The sequence below is a fragment of the Dipodomys merriami genome, unplaced genomic scaffold, assembly GCF_024711535.1.
Source record: "Dipodomys merriami isolate MVZ:Mamm:240054 unplaced genomic scaffold, mDipMer1.0.p SCAF_158, whole genome shotgun sequence".
NCBI lineage: Eukaryota > Metazoa > Chordata > Mammalia > Rodentia > Heteromyidae > Dipodomys > Dipodomys merriami.
The window spans coordinates 1,686,197-1,705,106 of NW_027202915.1; the positions used below are offsets into that span (position 1 = coordinate 1,686,197).

The window sequence follows — 18,910 nt, forward strand, 5'->3', positions numbered from 1 at the left end:
TTGCCCTCTCCTTTGGCCCTCCCCTCCCCTCTTGATTCTATATATAAACAATGAATTCTTGCCTACATGCTCACCCCCGCCCCCGCCCCCCCCCCACACTTCCCCCTGCATTCTTCTACCCCTTTCCATTTGGCCCCATCCTCCCCTCTTGCAAGAACCCATTTCCTGGTACTTGTTGATCTCTGACTTAGTCTTTTTTAAGAATTACACTATTTGTGCTCCCCATAGAGTTGAATACACTTCAGTTAATTAATTTGTAACCCCTTGCTTACCACCTAGTTTGTTTACTTGCAGGTTTATAGGCACATTAGCTACCCCAAATGAGGAAAACATGCAGCCTATGTTTCTCCTGGTCTGGCTTACTTCGCTTAATAAAATTTCTTCCATGTCTTTCCACTTCCTTACAAATAGTGAAATATCATTATTTCTGATGGATGAGTAGAAGTCTATTGTGTATATATATCACATTTTCTTGACTGTTTGTTTGTTGAGAGGCATCTGGGCTGATTCCATATCTTGGCTGCGGTAAATAATACTGCAATGAACATGGTTGTGCTGGTAGCTTTAGTGTGGCCTTGTTTGTGCTCCAGAGTGGAATTGCTAGGTCATAGGGTAGCTCTATGTTTAGTTTTCTGAGGAACTTTCGTACTGCTTTCCAGAGTGGTAAACATGTTTACATTCCTACCAACAGTGTAATAGAGTTCCCTTTTGGCATATCCACACCAGTATTGTTATTGTTCGTTTTCTTGATGTTGGCAATTGTAACTGGGCTAAGGTGGAAGCTCAGTGTTGTTTTGATTTGCATTTCCTTTATAGCCAGGATCCTAAGCACCTCTTCATGTGTCTATTGGTGATTTTTACTACTTCTTGTGAGAAGTTTCTCTTTAAGTCATTAGCCCATTTATTAATTGGGTTGTTATTTCTTTGACAGTTGGGGGATTGCACTTATTGAGCTTTAGTTATATTTTGGATATTAGACCCTTATCTGATGTATAGCTGGAGAAAATCTTCTCTCATTCTGTGGGTTTTCTGTTTAGCTTGTTAGCTATGTCCTTTGTCGTGCAGAAATGTTCATGCAATCCCATTTATCCAGTCTTTCTTTTATTTGTTGTGATTCTGGATCTTTACTTAGAAAGTTTTGACCTGTGCCTAGGAGCCCTAGAGTTTCCCCTATACCTCTTCCTGTAATATTGTTATGGATTCTGACCTTACATTGAGGTCTTTGGTCCATTTTTAATTGATATATAAGGATTTAGTTTCAGTTTTCTGCATGTGGATAACCAATTTTGCCAGCACCATCTGTTGAAGAGGCTGTCTTTCTTCTAATCTATATTTTTGGCTCCCTTATCAAATAGTAGATGGGTATAGTTCTGTGGGTTTATTTCTGGATCTTCTAGTCCATTGGTCCTCAGGACTGTTCTTGTGCCAGTTCCAAGCTGTTTTTATTAGTATGGCTTTGCAATAGAGTTTGAAGTTTGATATTGATATTCCTCCAACCCTGTTCTTGCTAAGGATTGCTTTTGCTATCGTGAGGCCTTTGTTATGTCACATGAATTTTTGAATTGCTTTCTCCACTTAATTGAAGAATGTTCTTGGGCTGGGAAGGTGGCTCAGTGGTAGAGCGCTTGCCTTGCATGCTCAAGGCCCTGGGTTCGATTCCTCAGCACCACATAAGCAAAAAGAAAAAAGCCGGAAGTGGCGCTGTGGCTCAACTGGTAGAGCGCTAGCCTTGAGCTGAAGAGCTGAGGGACAGTGCCCAGGCCCCACGACCGGACCCAAAAAAAAAAAAAAAAAAAAGAATGTTCTTGGGATTTTGATGGGCATTGCATTGAATTTGTAAGTTGCTTTGGGCAAAATTGCCATTTTCATGATGCTAATTCTTCCAGTCTAAGAATAAGGAAGGTCTTTCCATTTCCTTATATCTTCTTCAGTTTCCTTTTTTTTTTTTCAGATTTTTGAAGTTTTTCACAATAGAGGTCCTTTACATCTTTAGTTAATTAGGGTTTTTTGGTTTTGTTTTTGTTTTTTTGAGGGTTCTATAAATGGGGCCATTTTCCTTATTTTAGTCTCGATCTTCTCACTGTTGGCATACAGAAAAGCTTCTGGTTTTTGTGGGTTGAATTTATAAACTGCTACTTTGCCAAAGTTTAGGATTGGCTCTAGTAGCTTGCAGGAGGAGACTATATGGTCCTTTATATACAAGATCATGCCATCTTCAAAAAGAGGTAGTTTTTACTTCTTTCCCTCTTTGGATCCCCTTTATGTTTTTCCCTTGCCTTATTGCTCTTGCTAGAAATTCCAGTACTATACTTTGAAGAGGAGTGGAGAGAATGGACATCCCTGTTTCATTCCTGATTTCAGAGGAAACAGTTTTGGCTTTTTACTATTGTATACTTAATGTTTGCTGTAGGTTTGTCATATACAGCCTTTATTAAATTGAGGACTGCCCCATGTATTCTAGCTTCTCCATAGCTTTTATCATAAAAGGGAGTTGGATCTTGTCAAAAGCTTTTTCTGCGTCTATTGAGATGATCATGTAGTTCTTGTTCTTGCTTCTGTTCATGTATTGTTTTACATTTATTAATTCATATATATTTAGTCAACTTTACATCCCTAGGATGAATTTGATCATAATGTATAATTTTTTTGGTTAGTTGTTGAATTTCAGTTGGCCAGAACTTTGTTTTCATATACTTTTCTTTCACTACTTGCCATTCAATTATTTAGCATTTCAAAGGGCTACCTAAGCATTTAAAGCATTTTCCAAATAGTTTCATTTATTGCTTTGAAAATTACTTCTGAAAGAATGCTGTTCATTTTGTGAAGTATTACAAAGCTGTTGTATAAAATTTCCAGAAAGCAGCTGAAAAAGAACATAAATGGCTGTAAATAGTTTATGAGCCAGGCACCTAGTGGCTCACACCTGTAATCCTAACTACTCATAGGCTGAGATCTGAGGATCGCAGTTTAAGCCAGCCTGGGCAATAAAGTCTGTGAGACTCTTTATCTCCAATAAACTACTCAGAGAAAGCTGGGAGTGGCACTGTGCCTCAAGCATAGAGTGCTAGCTTTAAACAAAGAGAGGCTCAGGAACAGAGCCCAGGCCCTGAGTTCAAGCCCAGCCCCAGCAAAAAACAAAAAAAAGTTTATGAACCTTAGTGTAAAACTCTTAGTTATTTCCATTACCATAAGACTAACAATGCTCAAACTTTTTCCAAGTAGGTTATATAATTGTTATTTCATGTATTTAAATACTATCGCTATAAAGTTTAAAATACAGAAAATTATTTACCGTGAAAGTTGTGGAATTTAATCATGATACCAGTAAGTAAATGCAGTATAACGATTTGATTTGATTATAAGTGTCTCTAGAATGCTTAACATGCTAAGTTGGTAGTTACTTTATTTCAGTATTTAGAAGATGCCATTCCTTTTCCTTTTGAATTTCTCCTTCCTACCTCTCTCCCTTTCTTTTCCTTGATCTCTTTCTCTTCCTTGTTCTTCTTCTCTTCTTCTTTCTCTTCTTCCTCCTCCTCCTTTTTCCTCTTTTTCTTTTAAATAAATACTCAAGGTTTGCGCTTGCTAAGCAGGCACACCACACTGAGCCATGCATCTAGCCCATTTTAATCTGATTATTTTTAGAAAGGGTCTCACTTTCTGCCTAAGCCAGCTGGGACCTTGATCCTATTTGTACTTCCTTTTGTAGCTAGAGTGATAGGTGATATCTCTTTATCACTATACTGGCCTGAAACTGTAGTCCTCTTGATTGCAGCTTCCACTAGCTAGGATGACAGGTGCTTGCCACCACACCTAGCTTATTGTTTGAGATGAAGTCTTCCAAACTTTTATCTAGGCTGGCCTCAAACTGTGATCCTCCTGGGAAGCCAGGATTATAGGCTTGAATTCTTCTCCCTTCTCTTCTCTCTCCCCATCCTGTTCCCTCCTCTCCTAACCACTGAAAATTCAGCTTTAGTCTAACTTTTCTTTCTTTGAATATTATGTGTCTTCTCTGTTGTTTTCTGCAAAATTGGGTTGATTCTTAAGGAAAATGAAGAGTATTCCCAAACAGAGCTGATGCATCATAGGGCTCAAGGATTAAAAAATGAAGCAGAAAACTTTAGAGTGTACTTTATGACCAGATTCACTGCCCAGGTGGGTGTGCAATAGTAACAAGACAACTATTGAAGAAGTCCTGGTTTTAAAAGTCATATACATCTTATATCTGACTTTCAGCTTACCACTCTGTATGAGAACTTAAGTATGCACAACCAGCAGTTAGAAGAAGAGGTCAAGGACCTAGCAGACAAGAAGGAATCAGTTGCACATTGGGAAGCCCAGATCACAGAAATAATTCAGTGGTGAGTTCTCTTTAAAATACTTCGGGTAGGGGCTGGGAAGGTGGCTCAGCGGTAGAGTGCTTGCCTTGCATGCATGAGGCCCTGGGTTCGATTCCTCAGCACCACATAAGCAAAAAGAAAAAAACCGGAAGTAGCGTTGTGGCTCAAGTGGTAGAGCGCTAGCCTTGAGCTGAAGAGCTGAGGGACAGCACCCAGGCCCAGAGTTCAGGCCCCATGACCGAATCCCCAAAAAAATACTTCGGGTAATTTTGAACAAGTGGACAAGTTGGTAAAAATTCTAAGAAGCTGTTGACATTTTATCTTATTTGTTTTCTACAGAAAATAATTTACTTTGAAAAGTATAGCTTTATTGCTAATCTTCAATGTGTTTTCCCAACTTCATAAATGTCCTGTACCACTTTTACACAGCTCCGTTGGAACCTGGTATTTCTTCCTACAAATAAAAAATACAAAGGCATGGCTCAGGTAGTAGAGCAACAGCAAGTGAGTGAAAACAGCAGATACTGAGTTCAAGTCCCGGTCTCAGTTAGTCCTTGAAAGGCTGAAGAAACTCCTAAATGATTACAGCTTTGTATTACCAACTATTCTGTAATCTCTGGGACTTAATTATTTAGCCTAGCAAAACTGTCACAATACATTGACTACATGATTATTATGATGATTGTAAAAATTTGTATATTTTATGCTGCATAGAGAAAGTAGACTGTAGTGAGGACTTTTTATTTCTTAAAAAAACAAGTAGCTTAACTTTTTATGTTTAACTTTTTATTTCAAAACAGCTAATTTCTTTGTGTGGTCTCTCTAGACCAATTAAGTTGTTGCTCTTTGTGCTCATATTCTGGTTCAAATATTTTTCCATTTTCTTTACTTTAATTAATAACCTCTTCCTTAAATAAAACCAAAAGTGAATTAAACACTGCATTTTAAGTAACTACTCATATAACTTAAGAATTTTGATACTGGCTTAACTAGAGAGCTCTTTCATTAAATAACCTTTGCCTTATGAATATCCCTGTTCAAAGCCCAGATAGTAGAGACTTTGCTGTATTACCAAAAGTACAGTTAGTGGTTCATTTTATATTCACATTATCCATTCCACATTTCTAAAGTGAAGTGATTTTAATCTGCCACCAGTTTTTAACATCAAAAAATGCAGCGGAATAGCAAAAAGTGGAGTTGAGAATATCTTTCTAAGTTGACATGTCCAAAGCCTGTGTGTGGCCTGTGACCCTAGACCACTGCCACATTCCATAACTGACCTAATACATTCACTTGGGTGGGATGTGATCCTGGTGAAGGAAGGAAGCCTTGTGTATTTTTATTTTTTGAGGTAGGGAGTTTCAACATATGACCTAGGCTGGCCTCCAGTTCCTGTGTTTTAGCCCCCTGAGTTCTGGGATTATAGGTGTGCAGCCTTGTGCCTGGCTGGGAAGGAAGCTTTAATCAGGATTCTCTAGAAAATTTTAATAGGAAGGATGGAGTTGAAGATTCTCATACAATGGTCCAAAACACTAACTTTACACTGGCACTTAGTAAAGTTTGCTGAAAAACTGAGAAGTAACCATTGTTATTTAAAATGGACTGATAACTTCTGATACCAGATGAGTGCAGTTACCCCTTAGTATCTGAGGAATTTGTTCCAGGATCCTGCTTTGCAACCTAGAATCCACAGATACCCAAGTTCCAAATGTGCAGGGGTATAATAACCACATACAGTTCAATATATCCTTCCATACACTGTGAATCACCACTAGTTGCTTACACTGATACAATGTCAGTGTTATGTAAATAGTCACACTATTACTTAGGGAATAATGGTGAGAAAAAAGTATATGTTCAATTCCAAAGACATTTGTAACTAAATGTGGTTGACTGAGGCTGTAGATGGGGGGAGAGGGAACTCATGAGTTCAGAGGGCTACTGTTCGTATCTAATAGCAAGGTATACATTCCTTGGTCTCAGAAGTTATCACCTACTTTGAAAGCTAACTCTGAAATAAAATACCAGTAAAGAGGAGAAGACTCGGGATATTTCCTTTTATTTTTTTTAATTTTTTATTGTTTAGGATTTTGGAGTTTATGATTCCAGCCCAGAAATGATCAACCAATAAAACCTATGCAAATACCCCAAAACTTGAAAAACTCTGAAATCCAAAATACTTCTTTCAGAATATCCTTTGTCTTACAACACTGAGATGAATGAAGTATCCCTCACTTAGGCTGGTTGAATTTGGAGCATTTGTGTAAAATAAGAGAAAAGAGATTAATAACGTTAATGCAATAATAGTGTAATGAATACTGGATAAGAATTTGAACTTTCTTTATAAGAGCAAGATTTCCTCAAAAGGTAATAGCATTGATTAAAATGGTGTAGCAGGAAGGTAGCTCTTAGTATGTTCAAGATGAAATGGAAGTTTAGGGAAAAGTAAACAAAGGTGGGAATATTATAAAAGAAAAAACTATAGAACCTAATTATTAAATATAATAAAGGGCATTGCATAAGGAAGAATGAATATTTCTGTAATTCTGAGTTTAAGAAAACAATGGAGCAGACAGTGGTAGCTCAGATCTGTAATCCTCCTACTCAAGAGACTGAGATCTGAGGATAGGGGTTCAGAGCCAGCTGGGGCAGATAAATCCCTGACTCCAGTTAGTCAGCAATAAACCAGAAGTGGAGGTATGGCTCAAGTGGTTGAGATCTGGAAAAAGACAAATGAGAGCTGGAAGCCCTACTTTCAAGCTCCAGTACTGGCACAAAAAAAGAATGAGGAGGAGAGGTTGGGGGAGGAAAAAGAAGAAAAGAAGAAGGGAGAGGAGAAAGAGGAGGAGGGAAAGGAGGAGGAGGAGAGAAGAAAGAAGAAAACATGGTTTTTGTGTGGGTCAGATGACACAGGCAATTGTAGCTAGTTTAGTTTGTGTGAGACTGAAGCTACCCTGAGACATCTAAGTAGAGATTTTTGATACATTTCTAAAACTGGAATAAAGTTAGGATAAGAAATACAAAATTTGGAATTAAATTTCTGGTGAATAAGGTGTTATTAAAGCTATTTAGATTTTTATGAGGCCTGAAGGAAAGATCATTGTTATAACTACAAAGTAAAGCATAGAGTGAAGAGCTGCACAGTATAGAGGAACCAGGATGTTTTATAACCAGTTGGGAGTTTCAGTTATGAAGTATTTATTTCGCCTTATTTAAATCTGTTCACCTGAAACTTTTCTTATTCAATAGCCTTCATTTGTATATAGTAATAGCTGTGTTGATTAAAGAATATTAGAGCATTGGGCTAGAAATGGACGTATATTCTCATTTAGCTAGCCCAACTGATCTATGAGATAGCTATAATAATTATCCCTGGGACTTTTTTGTTTTGTTTTGTTTTTTGGTGTTGGTTCTGGGCTTGAATTCAGGGCTTTGAGGGGGTTTTTTGTTTGTTTGTTGTTGTTGTTGTTTGCTCAAGGTTACTGCTTCCATTGTTACTTTAATTGCCCAAGTGTTTAACTTATTCACTCACCGAGTATATTCCCTAAAGTTGAAACTCTGTCTCAACTATTAAAATAACTACTCAACTTTAAAAGCCTAATGTAGATCTGATTTTCTTGGTTTATCTAATTCTTTTCTCTCATGTTCTCTCAATTAATTAACTAATACTTAATACTCTGACAGGGTTCATTTAGGAAGAGAGAAGATGATATGCACAATACAGTTCTTTAAAAGCTAGGGAGAGGCTGGGAAGGTGGCTCAGTGGTAGAGCGCTCGCCTTGCATGCATGAGGCCCTGGGTTTGATTCCTCAGCACCACATAAGCAAAAAGAAAAAAGCCGGTAGTGGCGCTGTTGCTCAAGTGGTAGAGCGCTAGCCTTGAGCTGAAGAGCTGAGGGACAGCGCTCAGGCCTAGAGTTCAGGCCCCACAACCAGACCCAAAAAAAAAAAAAAAAGCTAGGGAGATAAGGCAAGAAAAATAGACAAAAGGGATTCACATAGATAAAGAAGAAGTCAAGCTATTTCTATTTGTAGATGATATAATCTATCTAAAGGACCCAAAAGGTTCCATCCCCAAGCTTCTAGAGCTTATCTATAACTTTGGCAAAGTAGCAGGATACAAAATTAACCGACAAAAATCAGTAGTCTTTCTGCATATCAACAAAGCACAAGTAGAAGGGGAAATCAGAAAAACAACTCCATTTTTAGTAGCTTTAAACAACAACAACAAAAAGAAATTAGGAATAAACCTAACCAAAAAGTCAAAAGATCTTTATAGCAAAAACTATAAAAATTTGAAGAAAGAAATCAAAGATTTTCTTTAATCAGGAAAGACCTTCCGTGGTCATGGATAGGTAGAATTATTGTAAGAAGCATCCATATTGCCAGAAATGGTCTACAAATTTAATGCAATCCCCATCAAAATCTTCATGGAGACAGAGAAAACATTCCAAAAATTCATACAGAGCAACAAAATACCTCAAATAGCCAAAGCAGTTCAAGGCACAATCCCAGACCTCAAGTACTACTACAGAGCTATAATAACAAAAACAGCTGTGCAAAAATAGACCCAAAGATCAATGGATCAGACTAGAAGACCAGAAATAAAACCATATATTTACAGTTATTTGATATTTGATAAAGGAGTCAAAGATATATAATGGGAAAAAGATAGCCTCTTCAATACTTGGTGTTGGGAAAACTGGACATCCATTCACACAGAAAGCTAAAAGTGGATCCCAGTGTGTCACCAGGCACAGGTATCAACTCAAAGTGGATTAAAGACTTCAACATCAGACCTGAAACTTTGAAATTACAGCAAGATGAAGTAGGAGAAACGCTAGAAGTCACTCACAAGGTTAGGTAGAAGCATTTTCAAGAGTCCCAGGGACACAGCAGATAGGAGAGAGATTTGACAAATGGGATTGCATCACACTAAAAAGTTTCTGAAAGACAACTAAGAGACTAGAAAATATTTACCAGCAATACATCAGACAAAGATAGGAGCTCGAGAAACTAACCCTTTCCAAATCTAATAAACCAATTACTAAATGGTAGAAGGAGCTAAGGAGAGACTTCTCAGAAGAGAATGGCAAAGAACATGAGGAAATGCTCATCATCCCTGGCCATAAAGGAAATGCAAATCAAAACAGCAAATGAAAAAAAAAATTGGACTGGGAAGGTGGCTTGGTAGAGTGCTTGCCTCACATGTATGAGGCCCTGGGTTCAATTCCTCAGTACCACATAAGCAGAAAAAGCTGGAAGTGGTGCTGTGGTTCAAGTGGTAGAGTCTTCAGCCTTGAGCTTAAATGCTGAGGGACAGCACCCAGGCCCAGAGTTCAGTCCCCACGACTGAAAAAAAAAATTTTTTTTTGAATGCCAGATGGGCTCACACCCATAATCCTAGCTACTTAGAAGGCTGAAGTCCAAACATTATGGTTCAAAGCCAGCCCAGACAGAAAAGTCTGTGAGATTCTTATCTCCAATTAATCACCAGAAAACTGGGAGTGGCATTGTGGCTTAAGTGGTAGAATACTCTCCTTGAGTTGAAGAGCTCAGGGACAGTGCCCAGGCCCAGAGTTCAAGCCCCATGACCAACCAAAAAAAAAAAACAAAAAAAAACCCCTGAGATTCCCTCTCACCCCTAGTTAGATTGGCCTAAGAATTTTTCAGAAAGATTCAACACTCACACGTGTGTTAATTATTAAATTTAAAGAGTTGTAATTTTTGGCTCAAAGGTAAGAGATTTATTGATTTGTCAGGTAAAAGTAACCAGGTTTTTTTTTTTTTTTTTTTTTTTTTGGGGGGGGGGGGGGGGTTGGTCCTGCGGCCTAAACTCTGGGCCTGGGTGCTGTCCCTCAGCTCTTCAGCTCAAGGCTAGCGCTCTACCACTTGAGCCATAGCTCCACTTCCGGCTTTTTTCTTTTTGTTTATGTGGTGCTGGGGAATCAAACCCAGGGCCTCAGGCATGCATGGCAAGCGCTCTACCACTGAGCCACCTTCCCAGCACCAACCAGGTTTTTTTAAAATCATTGTTCACTTTAACATAAATGCAACTAATAGTTTAGTAAACTTCTTCCTAAGTGTTGACTGGTGGTAGATCTTTTGAAAGTTTTATTGATAAATACCTTTAACTTTCTGTCACTGCTTTGTAGAGCTTTAATACCTATCGTACTGAGGTTTTGTTGTTTTTTAGGGTAAGTGATGAGAAGGATGCGCGAGGGTATCTTCAGGCCCTCGCTTCTAAAATGACCGAAGAATTGGAAGCACTAAGAAATTCCAGCCTGGGTACCCGAGCAACAGTAAGCTCTGCGTTTTGCATGGAAGCTTATCATTTTAGAAAAACGAAGCCTCAAAACATACTAATAAATCTGATTATTTATATCCACTTTTTTAGACTTTTTCATACTGTAAAATTTTTCGTGAAAATCAGTTCATTTAGGTCTTTTTTTAGTTTAGGAAGATGCAACACATCTTTGTTAGCTGTAATACACGTATAGATAAACTACGATTGCAAATACATATATGTATAGATAAGCTATTATTGCAAATAAGTATAGAAAGCACCCATTTATATGTGTTTCTGCATTTAATGAAAGACATTTCCATTCTATTCTGTTGTTAGAGAATAGTGCTTGTGGATTCACTTGGACAACCAAAGTTTAATATTTAAGATAAACATTCTTATTATTTTGTAGGACATGCCCTGGAAAATGCGTCGTTTTGCAAAACTAGACATGTCAGCTAGACTGGAGCTGCAATCAGCCCTTGATGCAGAGATAAGAGCCAAACAGGCCATTCAAGAAGAGCTGAACAAGGTTAAGGCAACTCACATAGTAACAGAATGGTAAGATTGAATAGTGTGGCACTATTCAAATAATTCCTGATGTTCCTGAAAAATTATTTGGGGAGAAGTTTCATGTTTAATTACTTATGTGCAATTTTTTTAAAATAGCTGTTGTGACCAAAACAGTTATAAAGATTTGAATGGAAATAAATGCTTTCAAGACTTTTTAAACATGTTTGCTTACCCATAAAGAGGAATTATTAGGTAATATTCCAGTATTTGTTTTTCCTCATAAAGTTTAGTTGATGCTTAAATTTTATCCTCTCAAATCTGAAGTTCTTTCACCTTCAAGAATTGTCATAGGTGTATAAAAATGCAACATATAGTCAGAGAAAATAATTGTGTTCTGTCATAGGTATTTTACAAATGATGGTTATAGTGATAATTTCATAATGGCAAATTTTTCATTATTTTTGTATTTTTTTAAAAAGTAAACTATCTCAGACAGGTAGTAGATACATCCCCTCTATTCTTTCAGTAGAGTAGAGCAAATCATTGTCCTGATACATAAATGATAAATAAAAAAAGTCTGTGGGTGATATACAAATGAAACTACAAATATAAAAATCTATTGGGTGCTCAGAATATCTAAATTTCTAAAAGTAGAAAAGAAATATCAGCTCAGCTTTTAATGATGTGATGGCAGATGCCCTAAACTTCAGTCATTAAAATCTTTAATCAGAACACAGCTGCAGATATGCCAGCATCCTGTTGAATTACAAACTTTTTTGTTAAAAATGACACAGATTAAGACTTGAGTATTCTTTGTATGTTGTGATTATATGCCATTGAAAAGAGAATTTTTTCTGGAAAATATGAATCAAACCCAGTATAAAGAGCTACTTAATGTTATTTTGTGTATTATGGTTTAGATTGAGTACAATCTGTTTCTTCCTGTACTCAGGACATTGGGATTTACACATTTCTTCATGAAGCAGGGGTACAAGTCAAATTGGAAATTAAAATTATATATGCTCTGAAAACAGAGCATGTCCATATATAAGAAAGAGTATGTTTTTTGTTCATGTTTATGAGAAAGTCAAACACATTTTTTAACTAATCTTTGATCTTATGACATATTTTAGTAATTTAACTTAGTTTCAGCAAACTTTTATTATAAAGGGACAAGATAGTTAATACACTTTCAGGTCCAGACATTGTCCCTTATAACCTAACCAGTAGCTTCTGCCATGGGCAACTACATGGTCTTCTCCACTGTATTAGAAAGAGTACCACTTAGCTGGGTGTTGGTGGCTCATGCCTGTAATCCTAGCTACTCAGGAGGCTGAGATCTGAGGATCGCAGTTCAAAACCAGCCTGGGCAGGAAAGTCTGAGAGACTCTTATCTCCAGTAAACCACTAAGAAAATCGGAAGTGGTGCTGTGGCTCAAGTGGTAGAGCGCTTGCCTTGAGCTGAAGAGCTGAGGCCCAGAGTTCAAGCCCCATGACTGACAAAAAAAAAAGAAAAAAAAGAAAAAAAGAATACTGCTTTTTTCTCTACTCAATGGGTTGAGCTGTGCTCTATAGAACTTAATTGCATTTGGGTGCTAGTGGTTCACACCTGTAATCCTAGCCAAGCAGGAGGCTGTGATCTGAGGAAGACAGGTCAAAGCCAGCCTGGGAATGAAAGTCCATGAGAAGCTTATCTCCAATTAACTGCCAGAAAACAGGCAGTGGAGCTGTGCTCAAAGTGGTAGAGCATTAACCTTGAGCAAAAGAGCTCGGGAGCAATGCCCAGCAGCCAAGCATCAAGACCAATCCCCCTAAAAAAAAAACCCAAACCTTAAGTTGCATAATGGCATTTGGCAGGCTGAATTTGTCATACCTATGGTAGTAGCTTATCCCCTAATTTTACAGGACTGACATTTAAACCAAGTAAATCCAGCTCCTTGAGAGTTGGCTCACAGCAAAAAAATTAATTACTTTTTTCTTCTCTTTATTTAAGTAAACTAAAAGATTCAGAGAAGAAGAACTTGGAGCTACTTTCAGAAATTGAACAGCTGCTAAAGGACACTGAAGAGCTTAGATCTGAAAAGGGTATGGGCATGTATGTTTGCATTGCTCAGGACTTACTGTATAGCTGTAAATGTTTTATTGTGTTAAGAGTTCACTTTCTGTTCACATTTAGCAATCTGGAACTGCCTTGGAACTGTATGTGCATGTGGTATGTTCATAACCCATGCTTGGTGGATGGAGCTCTGATTCACTATATTTGACTATATTTCACTATATTTGAGGGTTTATAGTAACAGCTGGGTGTGGTGGTGTGAACGTGTAATCCCAGTTGCCAGGAGGCTGAGGTACTAGACTTCAAGATGAGCCCTGTCTTTAGACATCAAGAAGTCACTTTGCCCTCAATGTCCTGAACTATTTAATGAATAATATTGTGTGATTTGGAAAACTTCACTTTATAATGTTTTCAAGTGTCATCAGATGAGGTAATCATTCTGACAGTGGCAGTATGTGTTAACATCCAGACCTTAGTAAGGATACTTTTATGAGAGGACTTCTATGTGTTGGTTTTCTGAGACAGGTGTCACTGTGTAGCCCAAGCTGGCCTTGAACCACAGCTTTCTACCTCTGCCTCCCCAGTAATGGGGTCATATTTGTTAGCCCTTTTTATGTTTCCAAAATGTACTTAGTCTTGTGGGGGATCACTCCAAGAATAGCTGAGAAGGCAATCTATAAAATAACTAGAAATGTATCAAATTCAGTATTAACAGGGAAACTCAGTAAGAATTACTTTCACAAAGCAGCATCTTCTTCCAGATGCTTCCATTTTTTTGTCCTATAGGAGCTCCCAGAATTTATTATAGGTCTCTTGAAAACTTTATTTTTACATCTTTCGATTAATGTGGACTATCTCTTAAGTGTTTAATAACTCTATGCTTCCCATAATATGGATGTTAAGAATGTAGAGATTGCCGGGCGCTGGTGGCTCACGCCTGTAATCCTAGCTACTCAGGAGGCTGAGATCTGAGGATCGCGGTTCAAAGCCAGCCCGGGCAGGAAAGACCGCGAGACTCCTATCTCCAATAAACCACCAGAAAACCGGAAGTGGCGCTGTAGCTCAAGTGGTAGAGTGCTCGCCTTGAGCTGAAGAGCTGAGGGACAGCGCCCAGGCCCAGAGTTCAAGCCCCACGACCGACAAAAAAAAAAAAAAAAAAAGAATGTAGAGATCGCTGGGTGCCGGTGGCTCACGCCTGTAATTGTAGCTACTCAGGAGGCTGAGATCTGAGGATTGTGTTTCAAAGCCAGCCAGGACAGGAATATATCTGAGACTCTTCTCCAATAAACCACCAGAAAACCAAAGTGGTGCTGTGGCTCAATGGTAGAGCGCTAGCCTTGAGCTGAAGAGCTGAGGGACAGGCACCCAGGCCCAGAGTTCAAGCCCCATGACCGACCAAAAAAAAAAAAAAAAAGATTTAATTTTATAAAATACAGAATGTTCTTTTTTAGTAAATGATACCTATATACAGTTATTTAAAATTTGTTTTCCTAACAAAGTTTATCACCAAGTACTACAGTAACTAATGGGCTTTTTATTTGGTCTAAGGCTTCTCTGATTTTTTTTTTTTTGGTCCGTCTTGGGACTTGAACTCTGGGCCTGGGAACTGTCTCTGAGCTCTTCATCTCAAGGCTAGTGTTCTACCTCTTGAGCCACAGCACCACATCTGGTTTTCTTGTGGTTAATTGAAGATAAGAGTCTCAAGGATGTTCCTGTCCTGGTTGGCTTTGGACTGTGATCCTCAGATCTCAGCCTCCTGAGCAGCTAGAATTATAGGCATGAGCCACTGGTGCCCTGCCTTTTGTTTATTCTGTTGTTTTGTTTTAATCCATACAGTGAGATAAAGCTTGTTGGATTTTTGAATCTGCTTGTAAAGTTGTAGAGGTTGTGTTGGAAGTATAGCATCAAAAGTAGGTACCAACTGTAAACAAGCAAGCTGAGCAAGTATGAGGCCATTTAGTTTAAGCTCTGTATTGGCCAATAAATAAATAAAAATTGTAAAGATTGGAGAACAACATAAAGTCACCAACACTGAAAAGCTGTTTAAAATAATAGTTGATGTTTGTAGGTTTTTGCTGATAGAATTTCTTATTGAAGAAGGAAAGGAAGGAGCCCAAAAAGTGAATAAGAACTCAGATAGAAGCATAAACCATCACATGTAGATGCCGACCATGATTAGTCTTAGTTTATGCAGTGCATAAAACATCTGGAATAAATTGTTCAGTGAGATGATGAACAGAATGCATAGATATGGGTGACTTACAGCCCAGGCAGTTCAGAAGCATTCCTAGTTCTTATTATTTGTATTTATTACCAGAGCCAATAAATACATATGTATTTTTAAAAATTCATTTGAGAGGGGCTGGGAAGGTGGCTCAGTGGTAGAGCACTTGCCTTGCATGCCTGAAGCCCTGGGTTCGATTCCTCAGCACCACATAAGCAAAAAGCCGGAAGTGGCGCTGTGGCTTAAGTGGTAGAGCGCTAGCCTTGAGCTGAAGAGCTGAGGGACAGCGCCCAGGCCCAGAGTTCAGGCCCCACGACTGGACCCAAAAAAAATTCATTTGAGAAAAACTAGGCTTTTCATGGATTCTTCATTAATTCAGTAAACCAATATCTAAAATAAAATGTTTTTCTATACTAAAGTACATTTATTTTATTCTATTATTTTCTTATAATTTTACTGAAGATGTTTATAATCTTATTAAAGAATATATAATTATATATATATATATATATAATGATGCTATATGCATGGTACGAGTAGTTTTTAAAGAATATTCAGCTTGTTTTTAGTACAGTGGCACACATCTGTAATTGCTGCTAGTCAGGAAGTAAAGAATGGGAGGATGAAGGGTTTGGTTTAGGTTTTATTCAATATGCAGGCATGATGGTACACATGCTTGTAATCCCAGTGACATGGGAGCCATAGGTAAAAGGATCACATAGTCTGAGGCTATCTCCTGGCAAAATAACAACAACAACAAAAAAAACTAATGCAAAAAGGTCTGGGGACATGATCAAGTGGTGGAGCACCTACCTGGCAGGTCTACACCCCAGAGTTGAGACCCCAGTATTGCCAACAGTGAAAGTATTTCAAAACAGAAACCTTATTTGGTGATAAATTTGTTTAGAAAAATCAGATATAAACAACTCCTATTCTTAACTACATATGATGATAATCTTTGAAATATTAATGTATATTTTTTACTACATAGAGTTAATAATAATTCTGAGCTCTGAATTAGTTTATGGCCAGCTTTAATAGGTGGAAACAGAAAGGTTATCCATAAAACTTACCTTTTAAGTGTTCTAGTTTAAAAGAAGTAATGCTGCTGTCTCCTAGGCATAGAGCACCAGGACTCACAGCACTCTTTCTTGGCATTTCTGAATGCGCCTACCGACACTCTGGATCAATTTGAAGTAAGTATTGAACTTTTCAGATGCTCTCTATAGTAAACTTAAAATACACTGTGTGGTTTCCACTTACAGTATAATGGCTTTACTGTGGCCCACATACGAGGACCTCGAGCTCCTGTGAGTGGGGCTGCGAAGGGAGGGCTGTGGTCTGCATTCTCATGGAGAGTGCAGTCATTCTTGGTTCTCACCAACATCTGAGAAAGGTCTAAAAACCAAAGTTGCAAGTCCCATAAGAAGCTATATATGTAGAACAGACCCCAACTTTTGAAATACTTTTGACTTTTTGCTCACATCACCTCAACACAATAAAAATAAGAGAAAATGTGAAAGTTTACAGTAGTACATTGCTGGTTCTTGTGCCAGACCAATGCATTTTCTAAAAAGCAGATGGTAAGGGATGACTAGTTAAAAATTATTACAAAGACCCTGTTAGGCAGACTCATAGTTATGCAATAGTAATTCTGTAACTCTGTTACTCTTCACTTCAGTATTTTCAAATTGCTTAAAAAAGCACTAGAGTCAGAAAGTTCATTTATGTCTCAAAATAGTTAAACTGGTGATTGTCCTATTCAGCACACAGAATCAGGTGTCTGTGCAAGGCATGATCTCAGTGCTAGAGCTACAGTATTGGCCACAAAAGACAAAGACCTTTTATACTGCTTGCATTCCAGTGGGAAGATTGGGAACCAAAGATTCTGTTACTTACTTTTAGTTGTTATTTTCTAAATGCATACATCTAATTTGATTATTAATGATTTGTCCATGAGCTTTATTATACTTTGAGTGTAGTATACAAATTCTATTTCATATCTGTGGGAAAGGGAAAAAGAACCATTCTTTAAAAAGTAATCTCTTAAGTTTCTTGAGAACAATGATAGTGACTGCTTTTCTTGCTTATTTATTTAAATTAATGTCATTTGCCTTTCAATTGTTTTGCAAAATTTTTAATTTATTATTATTAAATTGCTTCATCCATGTTTTCTATTTTTTTTATTGCTGAATTCGTTAAATAGGATTCCTTTTCTTCTTCCTCATCTTCACTGATTGATTTTTTGGATGACGTAAGTCTTTGATTTTTCAAACCAATGCATCCGTCAGTAAGAGATCAGTGAATTGATTTGAAGAATTTGCCTAGTAATGCAGTCAGTTTTAGAACACGCACATGGAAATTTAACTGTGGACCAAATGCTTCCTCATCTCAAATGTAGTGGGTATCATTATTAAAGTAAAAATATATATATATATATTTACACACACACACACACACACACACACACACATTGAAAAATGCTGTGGCCATTGGAGAATCTGTTTTCATTCTTTGCAATAATTTTAAAGATTAGAATGTTTATTTGATTATTATCACTATGGGAATAACTGTTCATTTTTATTTTTCATGATTTTTGTTTACCTTCTTTTCTTTTCAGTACTTTACTGTCGAACTTCTATATTGGTTTAAAATAAACCTCTGGTGTCATGTAAAAAATAACATTTAAAAATCAAATTATCCAAAGGATTTTATAGTAATACAATGAGTACAGACCAGTTTTTATACTATCAGCATCTCTTACCAGTGATCTCAGTGATCTCAGTGAACACATGTACCAGATATCTTATAAATTGACTGCATTATCATTTCTTCTCCTGAATTATTTCTATAGACTTAATTATTTAGAAATTATGCTTGTATGTATAATGTCTTCATTCTCCTTACAGTACTACTAGTTACATTAATTTTCTCCACTCAACATGAGATGACACAGTAATTCTGTTTGTGTAGTATTTTGTTGATTTGTTGAACATTTAGACCTTCCAGAAATGAAGAAATAAACGTTCATTTGCTAATATTGTATATGGAACTGTTTTTAGAGCTAGAAAAATTATTTACGTGTTTTATTCCTAATGTGGTTTTGTTTTTTGTTTTGGTGGCAAGGGGTGTGGGAGGGGGGTTCAGTGCTGGGGCTTGAACTCAGAGCTTGGACATTTTCCTTGAGCTTTTATGCTCAAAGCTAACACTCTACCACTTGAGCCACAGCTCCATTCCTAGTTGTTTGGTAGTTATTTGGAGTTAAGAGTCTCAGGGGCTTTCCAGCCCAGGCTGGCTTTAAACCTCTGTCCTCAGATCTTAGCCTCCTGAGCAGCTAGGATTATAGGCACAAGCCCCTTGGCACCTGCTCATTTCTAATATTTTGACTGAGTATTATATTCAGGAGTGGATTAGCATAATTTTCCACTAAAGAAACTTATTGTCAGAGTCTTTAGGTTATTGAAATGAAATCATTTTTGTTATGTTTGAAATATT

At 37.5% G+C, this 18,910-nt stretch overlaps 1 protein-coding gene across 18 annotated transcripts in view; it reads left to right on the forward strand.

The window, feature by feature from the left end:
• Cdc42bpa (CDC42 binding protein kinase alpha) overlaps nt 1-18,910 on the forward strand; it is a 310,452-nt gene that overhangs the window by 226,447 nt on the left and 65,095 nt on the right. For 10 of the 18 annotated variants that reach the window (XM_070023199.1, XM_070023196.1, XM_070023195.1 and 7 more), the window contains 6 exons: nt 4,234-4,358; nt 10,533-10,638; nt 11,035-11,183; nt 13,129-13,220; nt 16,535-16,611; nt 17,622-17,669. In XM_070023199.1, coding sequence (XP_069879300.1) covers nt 4,234-4,358; nt 10,533-10,638; nt 11,035-11,183; nt 13,129-13,220; nt 16,535-16,611; nt 17,622-17,669 — 597 coding nt within the window. The remainder of the gene's footprint in view (nt 1-4,233; nt 4,359-10,532; nt 10,639-11,034; nt 11,184-13,128; nt 13,221-16,534; nt 16,612-17,621; nt 17,670-18,910) is intronic. The other 8 variants (XM_070023198.1, XM_070023201.1, XM_070023202.1 and 5 more) reach the window with 1 other exon arrangement.